This window comes from Squalius cephalus (genome assembly GCF_949319135.1).
Source record: "Squalius cephalus genome assembly, chromosome: 13".
NCBI lineage: Eukaryota > Metazoa > Chordata > Actinopteri > Cypriniformes > Leuciscidae > Squalius > Squalius cephalus.
The window spans coordinates 16,032,003-16,053,388 of record NC_137134.1 but is presented as its reverse complement, the minus strand read 5'-3'; the positions used below and the strand labels follow the sequence as shown (position 1 = coordinate 16,053,388).

General features: G+C 37.3%; 1 protein-coding gene and 1 long non-coding RNA gene across 2 annotated transcripts; both read left to right on the top strand.

The window, feature by feature from the left end:
- Positions 1-5,134: 5,134 nt before the first annotated feature.
- On the top strand, positions 5,135-9,837 carry LOC307169602 (uncharacterized protein; the record flags this gene model as incomplete). The annotated part of the gene is made up of 8 exons (XM_079890333.1): positions 5,135-5,266; positions 5,947-5,977; positions 8,056-8,234; positions 8,493-8,598; positions 8,875-9,001; positions 9,121-9,332; positions 9,554-9,671; positions 9,737-9,837. Exons 2-8 carry the CDS (start codon positions 5,972-5,974, stop codon positions 9,835-9,837), a joined length of 849 nt encoding a protein of 282 aa, XP_079746459.1. The 5' UTR covers positions 5,135-5,266; positions 5,947-5,971.
- Positions 9,838-10,584: 747 nt separating this feature from the next.
- Positions 10,585-12,679, top strand: LOC307169103. Its single transcript, XR_013823040.1, has 3 exons — positions 10,585-10,811; positions 11,589-12,050; positions 12,607-12,679. It is a non-coding gene; the product is annotated as an uncharacterized lncRNA (long non-coding RNA).
- Positions 12,680-21,386: the final 8,707 nt, after the last annotated feature.

The window sequence follows — 21,386 nt, the reverse complement described above, 5'->3', positions numbered from 1 at the left end:
TGATATCAAAATGAAGAATAACAGCTTTGTTAAAGGAATGGAATTCTTGAAAAGAAAAACTGATTAAGTAATTTATATGAAAGCTTGTTTTCCGCCACAAAACAAAACATTTTAAAAGATAATTGTGACTTTTTATCTCACAATTGACAGTTTATATCTCACAATTCTGACTTTATAACACGCAATTGCGACTTTATATCATGCAATTCTGACTTTATATCTCACAATTGCGTTATAAAGTCAGAATTGCGAGATATAAACATGCAATTCTGAGAAAAAAAGTCAGAATTGTGAGATATAAACTCTATAACAGGAAATTGCGACTTTATATCACGTAATTGACATGTTTTGTAAACTCGCAATTGTGAGAGAGAAAAGTCGCAATTACCTTCTTTATTCTGTGGCGGAAATACGCTTCCATAAGTTTGGGATTATCTTTTATCATTATTTCTTTAAAGAAATTTTCATTTAAAAAATACCATTAAAACATCAATCTATCACATTTCAGCTAGATTTCTTTATCATGGACACTCTTATTTGCTATTGACCTTAGGAGATGGACTCATTAGGAGGTGAATAACCTGCAGTAGAACCGAGCAATGTAGGATTACTTTTCTGCTCAACAAATCCAATTCTATTCCATTCTGGAGCCGATATTCTTGTGGATGTTTGCCAAAGTATAACTAGTGAGGGAAGATACTCCTAGCCCAGCACTTAAGACCATCTCCTTTAAGGAGCAACACTGCACAATTTCTCTGACCAGTAATGGCTATGATTTCCAGGAGATGTCCGAATGGAAAAATCAATGTGTTGATCTGTTTTGACGTGTAGAAGCTGAGAAGGACTTGCTTTCATGATAGGAACACTGCTATAAATGGCTCTTAAAAAAGCTGACAAGGACCAGACCCCAATGCTATTTTTGACCACGGCAACAACGGCGTACCCCTCATACCCCTGTATCTGTTCAAACACACAAGTAAACAAGCTTTAGATCCAACATAATGGCCTCATGTGGCCATTTGTTACTTCTGGCTAAATGACTTGCTGCCTCAGAGGATCATTCACACAATATGAACCCTTTGTAACCCAATGACAAGCTCACATTGATTACATTTTTTCATCAAATGTCAGCGACGACTGATGGCTGACATTTGTGGTAAATATTCCAAACAATGGCCTTCTTCCACTATGTCCTTCCAGATTCCAGGGAGATGAAACACAACTGATTATCATGGACGATGTGTACGCCGTTATCAAAACCAAACGCGCGAGAGATCTTCATCAACAGAAAATGATTTGCAATTAGCCCAATTAATGGGTGCATATGTTTGTGTAATTTCTCCTATCCACCTACTCAGGAGCAATTTTACACAAGATATTAGATGGTAAATAGCTATAAGAGGAGATTTTACATATTTGGTTCCTGATAATTCAGCATGTTTGAATTGAAAATCTCTTCTAAAATGGAGATTTACCTTTTATACATTTTTGTGTGCATAAAAAAACCCCATCCATTCTGCAACATGAAAAGGCATGCAAGTATATTTCCCAAACGGTTGTTAATTATTCATAAATACTGAGTATTCATAAATATTGAATAAACATTCATTTGAGTCTGACTCGAACCTTGTATTTGACATGCATTTTCATTGAAGACATCTTCAAACTGAATCTTGGTTATTTTTTATCATGGTTTAATTCAAACTTGACAGATATCCTCACATTTATGACATTAAAATCACATCTTGACAAGAAACAAGCTATAAAATGGTTGATATTCCAAAGATTTTGTGGGCACAGTGGTTCAAACACTTCAAGTTCTCATTAATTTTTTATAGTGCTTTCGATTGATTTAGTGGTCCATGGAGTCTGTGCCAAAGCGACAAACCCTGACCATTTCTGTTTACAGAGAATTCATAATTTATATCGCTTAGTATTAATGTGAACTTGAGATCATCCTAATAGCTCAAACTCTTTGAGAACACCCAGAACAATCACATGAATGAAAAATCCTCACAATATGTTCATATTTTCCTGACGACACATGTTCTGATACACTCGACTGCTCTGCTTTGAAAACTCCCAAAAGGAAGAACCCCTGCTATTCTCAGCTGTCATTTATCTAATTGGAAAGCATATTAATACTCGGAAAAAAGAAAAAAAAAAAGCGATTGCTGGAGGATTGGAAGGCCTTACATCTCACTTCCCATGACACACTGTTCATAGGAGTGCACATGGTAACACAGACCCCTCAACAAATTCAAGCTGGCAACTCAAGCAAGACTGCAGGGTTGACTGGTTCGCTAGCATGTGTAATATAACCAGATAGACAGCCAGGATGTCAATCCAGCGTCGTGCAGAACTTGAGGAATGCATCAGGGGTTCCCTTGAGGTCTGTAAAAGGTCCACAGCTTTCATTATGCGGTCTAGAGGGGGTTCACTTAAGCTTGTTGAGAAGTGAGACGCAGGAACCGTATCAAGAACAGTTCAAACAAGTTCAATCATGCGCTAAATGCCATAAAAAATTAACTAAATTAATGATTTTTCTTAAGAAGGAAGTGAACTGAACAGTGCTGTTTGCAGTTTCGGTCATGTGGACTTTCTTATAACACAAAGTTCATTCGTGCTATTAAAAATAAGAAAGTGTACTTTCAGTTCTACTTGTTTTGTAATTCTCAGAAATATACTTAACCCTTGTGCAACCATATGGACATTTTTGTCTTTTTCAGTTTTGTTTTTTGATCATTTTGCCTTTGTTAATGCCAGCTGCATAAATTTGGGCACAGGTGTAAGTGTATTTTTAGAATGTTACCATTTCACCCCTATTTCCTTTAATGAATCTATTTTACTCTAGGTACACAAAATAGTTACACTAATGACCTTAAGGACAAAAATGTCTCCATTGAAATCCATTAAATTTTTTAATCCCAGGGCCATTCAACCATAAAAGGATGCAGTCTTTGTTAGGCTTTCATTCTGTAAGGCTTCAAAATTTACATTTTTACTATTTTTTTACCAGATGGTGCCGTTTTCTCAGGTTTGGCCTATAAAGCAAATACTCGCTTTATTCCTGTTTTCTGTGTTTTTTGCTTCTGCATATTATAAAGCCAGTTGGATAAATTATGCAGCTATAATTGTGTAGGTGTGTTGGTATGGATGTCAGAGTGTGTAATAAAAACAATGTGTGTGTGCGTTTATGTGCTTTTAATATTTGAGAGAGAAAAACTGTATGTACTGCAAATCACAAATCCAACCACTGTGTGCACCAGTGGATCTTTGCTGGCATCTACTGCTAATTTTACTGAAAGCTCCTTTTTTTAGACAACGGGATCATCAACTATTAAACAGAATATAAATCAAAACTGCCTACCGTTACCGAATGAAGTATTGAACCCATGAAGAGGAAACGACTGTGAAGCTTTGGGGGCGTTAATGGACTCGATCTACTTCATCTAGTTTTTTGTTTAAAATGTTGCTTTTACTGAAATTTTTTTTAAAAAAATATGATAAAAAAGGATGCATGAGGCTAGAAAAAAAGTTATAAAAAAAGTTTAAAAAAAATGGAAGTACAGTTAAAAGTATATTTCAAGTATAAAAAATTAATACCTAAATTGGAACATAGTAGTATACTTAAAGTGCAAAAATAATATATAAATAGTAAACAATAAGTATGATGTTATGTTCACTTAAAGAAAACTTACAAGTATACATAATACTAAACTAGTAGGCTAGTTTACCGAGAGTATACTTCAAAGTGTACTTTCATAAACTACAAAAAAATTCTACATGTATTAAAATAGTAAACTATAAGTTTAATTGTTGTAGTACAGATTCAGTACAAATTAGAAACGTAGTTGTGAACTATGCACTTAAAGTTTAATACTGTTACTCTTACGATACACTTATAGTACTAAAATTGGGCCAATTTAGTCCCAAGCAGTATTGAAATAGTAGCCTACACTTATTAGTATGCTTGCAAAAATGCCAACCCGTTCTCATCAATCTGCGTATAAATAACACGACTTTACACTTTAAAATTACGTGTTATGCATACGCCAAAGTCAAATTTTGCGTGCAAGTGATACGCCAATCCTTCCCATTAACTTTGGTGGAGAGCAGATGCGTCCAAATACCACGCATCACCTTTAACGTCACCAGCGAGGCTTAGTTCGCCCAGTTCACCTGATGCGCGTACATCTTCAAACAGGTAAGGAAGGGCAACAGTCCTTTTTTGTAATAAGATCACGGTGTTACCTGTATTATTTAAATTATTACAGTGTTTCTGCATCACGTTACATGGGGTCATGTGTCAAAATGGCAACGAATGCGTTTAAATTAGTTAGTGAACAGTTGGCCGCTCTATATGCTTCTACTGTAAACAGACCTGTTGCAGTTTGAAATAAATAAATAAAACAGTTTTTAATCATGTTGTGATGGGTCTTCAGCTTTTAGCCATGGCTCATGACAGCACTTCAAATCACCAGACTAAATTAGTGTTAGCTAACGTTTTTAGCTAGTGGTACAGGACCCCCCAGGGGTCAATAATGTGGAATAGTCAGTGCGAATGGAATAATTCAGGCACGCTCAGGCATTATATGGAATTGCTTTTGTGCCAATAATAATGAACGTAACTTTTCAAGAAACTAATGAAAATATAAATTGAAACTGAATAAAATATCTTTGAAACTGAAAAAGAATAAATCGCAGGCACATTTTTTGACTTGCTAACTATTTCTCATATTTCTTTCGCTGATCTGAACTTACAAATGCGCTTCAAGAGTTTAGTTTTCGTTCGCCATTCTGACACATTTTTTTTTTTGTGGGGGCGGGGCTAGTTGCAGTGTGTTCTCATTGGCTACTGAGTTTTTTATTGACAGCTTCTTGACCTGGAAGTGAAGACGTCAGTTGTGTTTATGTGTGGATTTGAGCGTCCATAAGCGCAGCTCTCGGTTTAATTTTAGTGATATTAAGTTATGTTTGTTTTTTAATTGTATCTGTATTTACCTGCTGCTACTACTTTGTGGACAGAAGCTTCTAGCAGCACAAGAGATCTATTCAGTCTATTCAGGTGTAATTGTACATCAAAGTACTGTATATAATACTTAAAATATTGTATAGTGTCCATTGTTTTCGGAGAATATTTGTTTATTCCTGATGATTCTTTTGCATGTTAGGCTCTTATTAGGTTGAGCTGTTACAATTTAAAGAGAATACTAGCAATTGTGTGTGATATATTCAGCCGTCAAGAAAGTTTCACTTCAACCAGGTAATCAAGGTTGGCAACCATGGCCATCACACTACTTATTGCTAGCATATGCATTTACACCATCAAAATTAATGATCACTTAAATAAGAGGAATTTAAACAATATGAAAATTACAATCGTGGCCTGCTGTCAGATGATACAGACCTCAAAGGGCATTTCATTACATATGTCACCTAAAGAATGTTCTTGTTGCCATTTTTTTTTTATCATGCTGATAATTGTATTTAGTTATTTCATCTTCTAACATTTAAAATTGTAAATATATTTTAACAACCATCAACTGTTTCAATTGTGACTTATACAACCAGTTAAATGAATGTCATTGAAAATATGAATTCAAATAAATTTACATTCTTTATTGTCACTAAAGCATATAACACAAGTATCAAAGTGAAAGTCTTGGATGCAAATATGTTGTGACAGGAAAGACCAGAATCCACAAAACTACATACTATACATGTAATGCACAGTATTCTCATGATATACATTACTATACAATATAGTTTACATTATTAGTATTTTTCTTATCTAGCCTATTGTTTGACTTCAGAAGGCATTGATTCATCCACTGAGGTCGCATGGATTACCGTCACGCTCACTGTGTGTGGTTTTTAAAGCGTCTTTAGGACTCACAGAGATGGATTACTTTCCTTACAATCTTAATTTGTGTTTATCTGTAGAAAGAAAGTCAAATGTGAGGACATCATGAGGGTGAGTAAAATAAGAGAGGATTTATTTTTGGGTGAACTATCCCCTTAACATTCATATGCTGTTGGTATGCTAATCCAAGATCAGCATAGTATGGAAGCTTGTTTCCGCCACAAAATAAAACATTTTAAAAGATAATTGCGACTTTTTATCTCACAATTGCGAGTTTACATCTCGCAATTCTGACTTTATTTCTCAGAATTGCGAGATATAAAGTCACAATTGCGTGAAATAAAGTCGCAATTGCGTGTTATGAAGTCAGAATTGCGAGATATAAACTCGCAATTGCGTGTTATAAAGTCAGAATTGCGTGTTATAAAGTCAGAATTGCGAGATATAAACTCGCAATTGCGTGTTATAAAGTCAGAATTGCGTGTTATAAAGTCAGAATTGCGTGTTATAAAGTCAGAATTGCGTGTTATAAAGTCAGAATTCTGACTTTTTTTCTTGCAATTGCGACTTTATATCACGCAATTCTGACTTTATAACACATAATTGCGAGTTTATATCTTGCAATTCTGACATCTTTTCTCAGAATTGTGAGATATAAACTCACAATTGTGAGTTATAAAGTCCAATTCTAAGGAAAAAAAAGATTTTTACCTCAGAATAGTTTGTATCTCACAATTCTGACTTTATAACACGCAATTGTGACTTTATATCATGCAATTGTGACTTTATATCTCGCAATTGCGACTTTATTTCTCAGAATTGTGACTTTATATCTCCCAATTGCGACTTTATTTCTCACAATTCTGACTTCATATCTCGCAATTCTGAGAAAAAAGTCACAATTCTGACTTGATATATCGCAATTGTGAGAAAAAAAGTCAGAATTGTGAGATAAAAAGTCGCAATTATTATTATTTATTCATTATTCAGTGGCGGAAACAAGCTTCCATAGCATAGACTAATAAGAATAAAGTGCAACCTCTTGTGTACTTGTGAACTTTGTTTGTTTTAATCTAGAGGAAATTAAAATATTTTATATTAAAATAAAATAAATCAGGTGTCTGAAGATCAAGATCCCAGTGATTCAGAGGTGATGTGTCTGAACAAAGTAAGATTATTGTCTGATAGGGACAGTGGATCGCTGGTACTATCACTCCATCCTCTGTGTCAGCATCACAATTTTGTTTATGGAAAAGTTGCTCCACTCCCTGGAAAATGAGAGAGGAAATGTATTATAATCTAACAATACAAACTGCTTTGAACTCCCACATGCAGTAACAAGTTGCAGACTTAAAATATTTATTCCAAACAAATTATATAAATGTTTTAAGGGATTTTACAGTACTAAATATTTACCTCGGAGTCACGCAGCATTTCTCATCTGTAATACTGTTGTGTAACCAGTAGATGGCTGTATAGCCCTATATATAAACATATATCCATGGCTGTGCATTGCCTAGTTGCTGGATGTTTTCAGTCATAATTACTTGCACGTATTAAGTTTTTATTTGGACATATATTTATTATTAAAGACTATTAAAGATTAAACATTTTTCTCAGAAATGTTCATTTGAAGTGCAATTTTTTGCATTATTATTAGTCAAATATGGACACAGAAAAAGCATTTTGTTACTCATACTAGCTACATATAATAGCTTTATCAGTCATCTGTATCACACAAAAGTAATCAGAATATTGCGACCAGGGCGATACTTCATAATAATTGAGTGTTTACATATTATGAACAGAGACGTGGTCTGTGGTCAAGTCGTGTCTCTCCTCTTTCAAAAACTCTGCATCGCAAATTAATTAGCAAAAAATTCAGGTTTAAATAGCTTTATTGGCATGGTAAAAAAGGCTTTACATTGCCAAAGTTGAATCAGGCAGTGATTGACAGCCCTCTGGTCCAATGGCATCGGTCATTGACTGATACAGTAGGCTACTTTTTGTACTGTAGGCTACAGTACAGATACTTTACAGTACTCTAGCCCAATGTTGTTACTGAAGACCATACTAGACAGCATTGTCATTTGCATCCTTGTTGGATTTGAAATGGGTACATTGACAATACATAAATGGGTGATCTAGTAGTTTATTGTCATTGAAAGCTGTACCATAATTTATTTCAGTCTGGCAAAGTGAATGCAGATGCTTTTCAGAGGAGCTTTCTGCAATATGTATATTGCAACTCTGAAGTGGACCAACTTCCGGGAAAGGAGCCATTTGTTTGTCCAGCCTGTAGCCCTGAAATGGTGGCTGTTTCAGTGGATGGCAACAGAAAACTCTACAGGTTCCAGAAAACAAACCAGTGAGTTTTGTGTGCACATTAAAAACAGCCAATTTAGTTAATGAATTTACTTGCTATTAACATTATCATAAGAATATAGTTCTCATTTTGTTATTTAAAATTTAAGCTGTTGATGCTGTAGCTGTTGAATGTAATATCTATGTTAGAATGTAATATCTATGTTAGACTTTGTAACCTTTAAAAAAGCCATATAAATACTATTATTATTATTGTTATTGTTGTTATTACAGTTGTTATCCAAAATACATTTTATTGTAGGAGTCAAGAGCCAGGGTTCTTTGATGGAGTGTTTTTAGCCCAAGACTCTGAGGTGTCCAATTTTGTTGAGGAAGTCCGGGGGGCTGTCAAACAGGCTGAGAAACAGGTATCTCAGGCTTTTTTTATAACTAATTATGTGTTGAGATGGCAATGGCAGGGTGCTGAGCTTAGCGATGCTATCGAAATTTCACAAAGAGTGAAGTTGTAGAGTTGGATGAAAAAAATGCAGCTAGATTCTAATCCAGGTAGTTACAGATTTAAGATGGGTAAGGCAATCAAAGACAAAATCTTGACTGTAATTGTTGGTGTGTTTGAGCGTACAGCCCTGCTATTAATGTCCTTGAATGAACTACTGACATGTTGAAACAATTTACTTTGGTAGACGGCAGGAAAAGCGATGTGTGGGGAATCCCACTGGACAGCAGCAAGAGAGACATCGAAGCAGGCCAACAAGTTGGATGAAGAAGGCATAGAAATTGCTGTGTGCAGGCATGGATTCCTCCTCAAAGGTTGGTATTGGTCTTGATAAATTGCAATTAAAATATTTGTAGATGATGATGATGATGATGATCTGAAGCCTATTCTTTATTGTGAAATGTGCTCTCTACTTATTTCTATTTTCCAATAGGTCTGAATATGTATAGAGGAGAAATCTTTGCATATCCAATGTTTCTCCAAAAGGAGTTCCAGAGTGCTACATTTTTGGCCATGGATGTGACCTGCCGTTATGTGCCATACCTGGAGAAGGTGTCAGAAGCTCTGATTCATCTTCAACCTCTTCAGAAAATGAGACATTGTTTGTCCGTGATGCATGCCAAAGCCCACAATACAAAATGTGAGGTGAATTGACTTTTACATTTCAGAGTATGATGTAGCCAACAATTAACGTAAAGTGCCACAATGAATGACATTGTGACCCAAACAACAGCAACCCAGGAGTGTGTTTTGAGTTGTACATGAGCCCCTGTGTGCTGTCCTCTAAAGCTGGTGACCTCGGGATATGCATCAATCTTGATCACCCTGCTGTCCATACTGTTTAACAAGTCCATTGCTTCCTGTAGATTCTGTGGAATGCAAGGAACCAGGAAGGTGCTGGAACCACTCTTGGTGAAGAAGTGGAGCAAGTCAACAGTTTTCTCTCCAGATGTGCCCTGACCACAAAGTATATGGCCAAGTCAGGTTTGTAAGGTTATTTGTCCCCTGCTAGCCTGCAAATGTGCACGTTTTTCTATTGTTCTTTACAGTAAGAACTGATATGCTTACTGTCCATGCTATTGGGTGGAATCATCTTAAAGAGAATGGCCTCCACATTGCCTTGTCTTCCAGATTCAAAAAGGTATGTTAATGTATTGAATTAATTAATTTTTTAAGTTGATTCTTATCAAAAAACACTTTGTTCTTTCAAAAATATATGTGCTCATTAATGTGTAATTACTTGTACCAACTAATCAAGTATTCTCGTAAGCGTAGAATCTGCCATTTAGAATACATACGAGCGAATCGCTCAAATGGCGGCAGCCATGTTGCGCCTCCATCTTGAAAACACATGTGCCAAAGAGGGACATACCTGGAAATTCAAGCTTCGCCTTTCGCGTTTTTACACTCAGTGGCACCGTGACGAATGCGAGGGGGAGATTACTCGCGACTGCCGGCAGATTTGAAATAATACGGCCACCGTAGGAGTTCTCGGAATGGGAGGGGCTAGAAAGTAATATTCAGTTGGTAGTCATAAACAATTTCACCGCTAGATGGGAGAAAATCCTACTACACAGTGTAGCTTTAAACAGTCAAATTTGAGCCTAAAAGTCCACCCAAAAGGCATCACACTGTTACCCCCATGTAGACATTGTAGGAGTGCAGGACCTCAGCTATGTATATGTAGTTTGTTAGAGAATTTACAGTTAAAGACCCAAGGAACAGAAGTCAGAAGTGCAGTCAATCTAAGACAAGAGTCAAAATTATAATTAATTGAAGAGAATTTTTACCGAAGATAGTTTGCAGTTTCATCAGTAGAAGTCAGCTTCAAGACTCACTAGGTGTGTCGTAGGCCACCCCCTGCAGAGACAGTTTTACATCACAATTATACTCTTTACGAAGGTCTAAACTACTTCATTACTTCAGGTTGAATGATTCTGATTGGCTAAGAAATATATAGTACATCTCCACACATGGACTGATAGGCAGAAGCATCTATTCATCAATGAAAAGAAAAGACCTCAGATGTGACAGAAAGCCTGAAGACAATGCAGGACCAGTTGCATTGCAGTGATGACATGCTAAAACAGTGGGTTGTTGATGTCAAGCAGTGGGCAAGTAGCGGTAAGGACAATGGAATAATTTGGTCGTAAATCATGTAGCTGTAAGCTTAATGTTAAATTATGGTGTGGGGATGGGCACTATTTGATGGTCAAGTCATAAGTCTTCAGTTAGTATTTTGACTTAAAGAAATTAAACTTTTTAGCAATGAAAATAGAATGATTGGTGCAACAATATCATTTGAGTTAGTAAATGAGAGGCCAAGCACAATGTGCCAGTATGACCCAATATCCAGGGCTCCATGTTTGCAGCATTCATGCATGCTCAGTTTGTAAATCTGATATTTTCAAAAGGCACTTGTTGGTTCATATTCTTGGTGCAAGTATCTCAGTTGTTTTCTACATATCTATGTTTCCAACGAGCAGATATGAACATTTTTACTTTCACATGTTACTTCTGTCAGTTTAGAGGATACACTTTTTTCATCATTGGAAGTTCTAAGCTAGAATAAAGCTCATGGGGTCACCAAATTTGATGTGTGGATATAGGGGACATAATTCCCCATAAATTACTTTCATAAGGAAAGACAGTGGACAATGGACTGCCATAACTCAGACTACAGAAAAATGATGATAAAGATATCACACAGAGTAGATTCCTATGCCTCTTTGTTGCTTGGTCCCTATAATTGTTGCAGTCAGTGGAGGTCCAATATGTTTAGAGAAAACAAACAAGAGACAAGATAGATAGCTGTCCAAATTAAATATTGTCCTAAAGTCTGTCTGTAGCTGCTTTATTATGTGCAAGTAACATAACTTAAGTGTGTTCTTCTTCCTTTAGGAAATGCAGCAGCCAGTCCTGTTGATGCTCGTGGTTTACAGATCTCCACTGAAGCACTCTTTGGGAACATTTGTCAGAAGAAGCCACTACCTTTATAGACAGAATGGTATGTATTTTTAAATGTAAGTAATGCAGATGTATGCTCTTTTGTAATACCTTTGTTTTTGCTCTTATTACAGATTGCAACAAAAGGCGTCTGAGGATTAGTCAGAAGATTGCCCAAGAAAAGAAACCCTTGCTAGAAGAGATCTAGAGATACAACCAACAACCTGATGGTGACCCTGTGGACACAAACTCAGTTGTGCAGAAACTCTCCAACAAAGCCGCAGAGAGCATGATCTGGCCTTGGCAGGAACAGAACACTTGTGAAGGAGATGATGCAGCACTGTCAGTACCTTAAGGACTCAGTAACAAAGGTCCAGTCACTGATGGCCACCGTTTCAGTGTGCACACAAACAGGAAGTAAGTGTAAATCAAACTGGCTTTATGCACTGTAAAATTAATAGGTCAAACTATTTTCAATTAAAAGCAATCATGCTAGTATTGGCTCAAGAACTAAGGATAAATTCCCTTCAAAGATTATTTTATCCAATTATGATTATTTTTTTCCAATTTGAGAATTGTCATAACATTTATAAGCTCTCTCTGATTAAAGGTGGTGTAAGTGTTATTTCAAAAACGCTGTTGGACATTGAAATCAACCCAAACATACACACCCCTCTCTTCAATGCTCCGCCTCCAAAACTCAGGCTCCAATCCTAACAGGCCAAAGGTCAGTCTCGAACCCTGGTCCCCCTGCCAGCCAGTCGAGTACACTAACAATGACACTAAACACCGCGTTCCCTCTTGCTTGTTCTCTCCTCCGCCCCCTAATGCTGATTGGCTACACACTTTGTTGATTTTTGTTCCTGTGTCGGACCGACAAACTTCCAAACAGTGTTTTACAAAAATCGCTCACCCTTCCTTTAAATGTTTAGTGTGACGGTAATTCCATTACTCTTCATGTGTGAACTTATAGGCTATCCGAATGGATTCATAGAGGAGGGTTCCAAGGTCCTCATCAGTCTGCTTAAGAGAAGACTGCAAGACCTTATATTTTAGATTTTTATTTTTAAGTTTTTTATTTTATTTTATTTTTTAGGATACTATGCATCCTGATAAAGTTCCCTTGGCCTTTGGAATTAAAATAGCCCCACATCATCTCATAGCCTTCACCATACCTAGAGATTGGCATGGAGTACTTTCCATAAGATCATCTCTCAATGCAAATCAAACTAGCTATTAGGCTAACTGAAATAAAACCATGCCAATCTCTAGGTATGGTGAAGGCTATGTGATGATGTGGGGCTATTTTAATTCCAAAGGCCAAGGGAACTTTATCAGGATGCATAGTATCCTAAAAAAAAAAATACTTAAAAATAAAAATCTGCCTGCCTCTATGGGAATTTAACATAGGGGTGTCCAAACTTATGCACCCTGTATTTTAAGGAAGAACATTTATTTAGTTACGATACATTATTCATTCACAAAGAAAATTGGTGTCCTTAAAGGTTGGATTTTTCCAAATTTTTTAAATTAAGGCATTAAGTTCAGTTTCCAAAAGATGATTTTTTATTCCTCTTTTTAGTCAACTTTAGTATGGGTGTCTAAACTTATGCATAGCACTGTAGATGTACATACATACGAATTAACTTACATACTGTACACAGATAGATACTGGCGGTGTAACATGCTTCAATACTGACTGTAGAACCATTATAGAGGCTTGTCTAAATCTATATAAATCATATAGTTAACCACTTTATAAACAGGGATATTAAGGCTACAGCATAATATAATCCTGGCTATTTATGACCCATTCGGGTGGTTTGGAGGGGCTAAAGCACTTCAAAAACAACCACTTTGAATGTTGTCGCTCGAATGAATGGGCTTTATCAGTGGTTATATCAACCTCCAATTGCAAGAAAAACACTAATGTTTCAAAAACTACAATTCCCTATAGCCACGCCATGTCGCTAAATACAAATCAGCACTTACAGTTTGTAGTTCTTCTGGTTTTCAAAGTAGGGTTGTAAAAAGATATTTCTACTGAATATTTCAAATATCTAGTACAGCCAAACTAGTAAATACACTGCATCTAGATGATATATGTTAACAAAAAGTAAATATGTTTGTTTATATCAGATATTTGAGCTCAAACAGGAGTGGAACGTGCAAACTCCGCCCACAGTACAATGCACGTACGTACCTTTATACTATCAAATAAATATATATTAAAAGTGATAGCCTTAACATGAACATATCGTTTTGTTGAGTTATCAAGTTGTTTTCTGTGAGGAAATGTTGTATATCATTAACAGGTGTCTGTGAAGAAAATACTTCCGGCCAGAAGTACGTAAGCTAGTACGTGGTTTCAGCTATAGCAGCGTCAATACCAACCACCAAAGCAACCAACTAAAGATAAAACTAAAGATAATATACATTCACTGAACGAGGACTGTGAAAATAAAATGCTCATTTCTCACTAGAAAACAGTTCACATTTCATGAAAACCAAACCAAACATGGACTTTGTCGATGTAAGACTAATTAACTGATCAGCTACAATGCAAACTGTAGTTTTCTGGGTGGAATGTTGTGAAATGTCAAACTGCACAATATAACGATTTGCCTTTTGGATGATGGATTTTCTGGGCAAAAAAAGCCTCTGACATAACTGTAACTCTGTAACTCTTTACCCTCAAGCAAATAAAAATTTAGCATACCAATTATGGCTCAGTCATTTCTTGGTGTAATGCCACTAAAAACAGCAGTACATGCAAGCTGTAGTTGTGACCAAGTTAAAAAAAAAAACAGATGCCACATGTGGAGATGTCTCAGTCCATCCTAATTAAGCAGCCCATCTTGACTTCCCAAAAAAGAAATGTAACATTGGTCCAGGGGCTTATTACATAAACTTAAAATAACTCCCAATGCAACATAATTAAAGAGTTCCAGGCCCTGTTTTGAACATATTCATTGAATGTGACAAGAATCTGTTATCACATGACAACCATTTGCAAATAAAGTTAAAGACCTTTGAGTTTAACAATTCAGCGTTTACAAAAAGTCAACACTGTAAATGACATCCAGCTTTTCCAACTATTTTTTTCCCCAGTGTTTTCTAAGAGACAACAACAATTTAAGTATATACTTTATAGGGGCAAACTTTTCTTCTGCCTCTCTTTTTTGTCAGTTCAATAGATTGTTCAATTCTAATGGACACATTTTGCAATGGGAGTTACATATTCATTTTGCAATGACTGTACTTTTACAATGTCCAAAAGTTAAAAACACCCCGGTGTGTTATTTCGACACCCCGGGATGCCAGTTGGCAAAAAACACAGCGTATCGCAAAATGCATACTAATCTATTAAATAGTCAATATTGTTAATCATAATTATTTCAGTTTAAAAATGTAAAATTTGAAAATGTGGGATATTTAAGGACCAGCTTCAAACCAGTATTTATTTGTTTGTTAATTTATTTATCCATCCATATTGTCGAGCAGTGCACTTGTGGCTGTTCCCATCTCTATAGTAGACACTTTCCTTTCGTTCAATTATTTTTCCTCGGAGTCCCCATTCGTGAGGCGGCTGTTGCAGAAACACTTGATTAATTTCCTTAATCTACTCCGGATATAGTCCAACACACAGCTAAGGAGCCAATCGCAAGCTCATTCCGGACCCTTCCCGTTTCTCCATCTCGCAGAACTTATTACTATGCACGGCAACCTTTGTTTTGCGAGGTCAGGCTCCAGAGGTGCGAAGCTCACCATCTTTCCTCTCCATCCTCCCCTCCACTCTTGCAGATAATGAAGTCAACTGTTTGAAAAAGGAAACGGCACCGTTCTTGGTTTTATGATAATTGGCCCATCTGTCTTCCCATAAATAAAGCGGATCAGCTCGATGTGTTTGGTGGGAAGCGGGGCAGGGCGTATCCAGGAATGACAGGGAAAACAAATGACTTCCTCTACTCGGCAAGATTCTTCAGGCATGAACATGGCACGTTATGTGGAGAACGCGTCAGTGAGAGGCGGCTGCTTTTGAACACATCTTGCCCTGCGTTAGGAGATCACAAAAGCACAATGAGCATTTGAAATGCACGTCTGTGGAACAAACAGCTATTCTTGGCTGTTTATCCAGAGAGTGATGTTCATGGGTGGGTGACGGCTTCAAATCTCTAAGCCTGAAGACGGTTGGGTGCAGGTAGCCTTGGAGTAACTGGGCTGTTGCATCACCATGGTAACCAACCACTGATCTGCCAAGTTGCGGTGGAGGGGAGTGGCAGTGACAGAGAAAGTGACAGACACATCACAGTGCACAGGAGGCGAGGATGAGTGTGAGAAAGACAGATAGAGAGAGCGATATGTGAAATGGAGACAGACACCTGTGGGAAGAAAAAGGAGAATGTATGTATGTGATTCATACACATGTTGACTTAAAGACCACTGTAGGTGACGTGTGTAATTGTTGCTCCCCTAGTAGTTCTGGAATTGCAAAAAAAGAATTAATTTCATTCATAATACCCATATTCATCCTATATAGAACTGTGGTTCCCAGAATACAATATCCCTTAAAACTTCTGACACGTCCACAATTTTGTGTGAGGTCAAATTTGATCACAACGGTCATTAGGGGTTTTCGCATTGGAGGATCCTTTTCATAGTTCCTAGAACTATTGGCTGAAGTAACCGTTTTTTGGCGTGTTCGAACCAGGGGGACAGGGTTTTCTATTATTTTGAAGGTACCCCAGGGCGCCGCCATTTGCTAGCGGACCCCCACCTGCTGTTAGCATCCCATTGACTCCCATTAATTTTGACGTCACTTTGACAGCGAATAACTTCACATCTGAGGCGTTTAAAGACTCCTTTTTTCCATTATTTATTTCTAAAGAAACACAAAAATGTATAAAAGGCTTCATTACCTTGTAGCTTATGTTATGGCCCCGTAGAAGCAATTTTTGTAAAAATAGGCTAACGATTGCGTCATAACCACGCGACTCTCTGTCGCACAGTAGAGAATTACCGTATGGACAGGAGGAGAAGCTTGCGCGCAATCGGGGGGACGTGGAGGCAAAGTGACAAAATAATTAATCAGAACACTTAGCAAAAGTTGCTCCTGCTCCTAGCTCATGGACACCTCCTACTCACACTCTCCGTCTCTGCAAGTTTTGGAAGGGAATGATTCAGATTTCTCTCGGCACAGCTACTAGAAGACAGACGGGTTGCTCACGTCACATCTACGTCGTCAAGCTCAGTTTGAGTCTGCGCAGTACGCTCGACCCCCAGGAAGTAAGAGTTTCTAATTGACTTCACTTTGTCTCCGTTGAATCCAATGGGGTCGCTGTGTCCATTTCTTTTACTGTCTATGGTACTAACCGCAGGAACTACGATTTTAGTTCTAGGAACTCTTTTGGAGGAACTAATTTAGCTCCTCCTTCAGAGTCGGGTCTAACCCAGCACTAACTACCAGTGACATTAGTGTACGCTGATTTGCCGAATGCACGCGAAACACCAACACTCGCCATTTAAAAAAAAAATCTGTGTAAACACACAGATTATAGCCTATATATTTACTCAACTAACTCTACGAACATGGAAAACAGTGATAGATGGACCTCTCAACCTTTACGCTGAGGAGAAAATCCAACACAACTTTGAGGGGACCAAGCAAAACATGATGTATTTCTGCTCAGCTAGCAACACAGGACATCAATCTCACGGCATACGCAAACTTTTCATTACTGTCTACTTTTTATGTATAACAGTTGTATCTAATAACATATTAGACAGATCGTAAACTAATGAACACTGAGAATGCGAGCACTGTTTGTTTGCTCAGGCTCTGGTGTTCTCATCGCCGTCAAAATAAAAGTCACAACAAGAAGTGCGGCTTACGTCACTTCAGAATTCCAACTGGCGGTGCGAATGCAACCAGGAAAATGTTCCTAGGGGAACCATTAGTTCTTGGGAAACCATCCTGGTGGCTAGTACCTAGAACTAAGTTCCTAAAACTACCCGGTGTGAAAGCCCCTACTAATCAGCTGACAAACTAACAACTTCCTTATTTCGTCACAAAACAGAAATGGGATTAATTTAATTGTCCTTGTTACATGTACTAACTGTACTAATAACAATAAAATATGCATAATTACATGTAACTAACACTAAACCAAACCTAATCCTAACCCTAGTCAGTTCTGTGAATTTTTGCAAGTGAAATCCAGTCAATTAAAAATTTTGCTCAACTTTTTTATTCATCGCACTATATGCCTAGCTCAATTAACAATGCACAGCCGCAGATGGTAAAACAAATGTTTGTGTAATTTTTGTATTGATCGTGGCAGAGTGTTTCATCAAATGATGATAACTGATATGCATGTACCTTTGATGTGCTAATAAATAATGCTATCAGTGGCTGCAATTCATTTTGTTTTTTTTAAGTTTAGACAAATATTTCCTATTAGAGTTTAGCCAAAACGGATATGACTGAAATACTCATTGTTCATCTAACAAAAAGTCCTTTCAAAGACAATATTTAGTCTAGAGGCAGTGCTGAAATGTTAAAGGGGCGATTCGAACTTGCTTGTCATTTAACTCTGATGTGTTTTACTGTGAAAAAAAAAACAATTATTGAAGCCTCGATAAGGAGTTGCTGCAAGGTCAATGCAATTCCTGGCTGAGATAAAGTAGTCGAGCTGTTAGTGGGCAGCAGGAGTCTCTGAAGCCAACTGATAAAAGCTCCAACACTGAGGATGCTGAACGTCTTGGGTGGAAAGGTATGATAACATTGACGGGCCTTTAGATCTCCTATTTGGAGGGCTAAGTGAAGGGCTGACAAGTCAAGTGACAGATTGATCCGATTGAGAATACATTCAAAGCGTGCGTACAGTATGAAGACGAGATGGTTTATCTAGTATATTTCAGGTCTCAGCTTCCTCCTCTATTTAGATTTCTTTTTTTTTTTTCTTTTTTTTGTAGAACTAGGCTACACCAATTCTGTTCAAGATGTGCCTGTCATATATGTGTGTCTGTCCCTTTAACATACTGATGTCATTTTAATTTTCTATTCTATTTCCCATGTTAGCTCCGCCTCTTTCCTTTTGGTTTGGTTTTCAATTGGGAGAGGTAGGTTACTGTTAAAGTACAATGATTTTGAAATTATAATCTTTGCTTTAAAAGTAATGTGTATTTTTCTCAATTGATGCATTATTTGAACATTTATTGGATCATTTTAATATTATATTTTATTGAATTTCATCACGTGTAACACTACTAGCAAAGTGATTTTTAAGCATTTTTGTTCATTAGACATGTTGATTTTGCTCATTTTGCTTTCTTATTACATTATTTAATATTATTTAGTGACTTTATTTTTTATTACAATTAATTGTGTACTACCTGTCCACTAACTCCAAAGTTATTTGTTTCGAGTTTCGATGCACAACAATTTGTGAAAAACTATTTTAAAAATAATCACAGAATCATTTTCAGGGAAGAAAAGAATATCGCAACATCCATTTCATGCCGACTTAGAACTGATGTGACGTAATTTCAAACAAAATCAGGCTGAAACAAATTTCGTATGGAATTCGTTTTGGGAGTTCGAAACAGCTTGCCAAAGCAAACTTTCTGGAAAAGTTCACTCCGGCTGGTAACACCTTTGTACTACCATTGGTCCATGGCGATTACGTAATAGGTGGGTGTGCGCTGCCGCTGAGGCTCCGCCTTCTTTCACATCAAAACCTTTTCCAGTTCATTTCTCCTCACGAGTTCATTGAGGTCAGACGTCTACGAGTGAAAACATGAACACAACGTAGAGCTGCTTTATAGTAGAAAATGTTGTACCTCTGATGAAATGAGATACTGACACTGTTTTTCATTTCTGTCAGGACCACTATCGTCAAATACGACTGACAGTTAGCATACAGTTTGGATTGGCGGTATGGTTCTGTTCTGGGCAGCCTAGCATGGATAAGAGCAGGAAGAGCAGCAATAACCCCCCTTAGGGTAAAAAGAACAGAACCAACATGAATGTATTGCAGACATCATTAACTGATTTTAATGTACAACATAATTAGAGAATTTTAGTCTGATTCAAGGGGAATCAGAATGCCAAATCCTGACTGACGAGAGGATGAGCTGGGGATGGAGGAGGGTAATTCGCTCCTGAGAACGCAAACGCTTTTTGCTCGCAGGTTTCTCTAGAGCTCCCCCTACAGCTTCGGAATAGATATTTGACAACACTGTCATAAAAACTCGTTGGCGACTCTCCCCCCTCCCATCTTCTCCCTCTGGTCATGTGCATTTGTTTTCAAAGAAGCCGGCGAATGCACGGAGCCATGTCCACTGAGTATGATACACAGAAGGCTAGCATAGAAATGTTTAGATAGTGTATGTGTGCAGTGCCGTAAAGCAATTCGTTACATCGCAAGACCTGATATCACGCGATACTTCCTGATACCAAAATTACAAGGGTGATTTTTCCACTCACGGGCGCTAGGGGGTGCGAGACGGCCACCATTCAACCCGAAAAAAGTCATATAACCATTACTATGACTCCGAAGCTGTTCAGTTAAGGTAAATTAGGCTAAAAAAAAAAAAACTGCATAGTTCCCCTTTAAAATGTTTGCTGTTTTCTGTTGTGCGTTTATTTTGTTATTAAGTGGAAAGCGCGCAGCACATATTTACATATTCATCTAAACGTCGCTCTCAGCAGTGTGGGCAGCGTCAGATGTTCACTACCAGTATATCACTGGTCATGTATTTCGAACTTCGTTTTACTCCTAAACGGAAAACGAAAAAAAAAATTCCGTATATCGCCACTCTAAAAAGTTTGTGAACCACTGCTCTATTTGATAGCGCTGGAAAACAAGTGTTCAACAATGCGCACTAGAAATTGTAATGCTTGTCCACTGTCTGCACTATTTATCTCTAGAAATAGCGATAAAGTAATGCCCGATTTGAGGTTTCTCGCTCGCCAAGACGTTCTCATCCAATCAGAGTGAACCTAAAAGTCTTTGTTTCCAGAGGTTTCCAGAGAAAAAGCTCTATTTCTGCTGCTCCATGAGCGCCGCCTACTGTCAGAGAGTGGATTTACATTTTCTTTCACCCTGTCTGCCTTCTTTGTTCAGATCAATGTGAAAATCAGACCAAATATTTGCTGTACATTTGAATGTAAATGGAAAATAAGCTAATGTGCATTCTTTTCTCTGACATTAAATGGTAACGTGTTTACAAAAACTCTTTCAGGTGTATAACACCTCTTAATTTGAGAGTTATGATACAAGATTTAAGTATTGTATAACATGAGTAGCTTTTTTACAAAGTAGCTCTCAAGGTTATAGAGACCCTAGCGTACAGAGTATGCTAGAAAAATAGCTGATGACAAAATTTAGCGACATGTAAAACTGAAGTATACTTTGGGCTTTTAACATCTCAGATAAAGAAGATTATGAAGACTAACAACCGAGTCAATTGTGATTGTTGTTTTTAAGAAGTGGCCTACATATGTTTTGTCCTCTATCAACTGCTGTGTTTCTTGTTTCTTATTTACCCATGTGGAAATCTTGATACACAGCAGAACCAGCCTTATATCTTTTGAAAAGCAGTGAAGCCTCCATGACATATTGCTTTTTCCTCCCAATCAAAATATGATCCACACTTTTTTTCACACCTGGTACTGTCCAATTATAGCAACGCTGCACTCGGATGGAGGTATCTATTTCCCCCAGCCCCTCTTTGGAGTGTATTTCATTT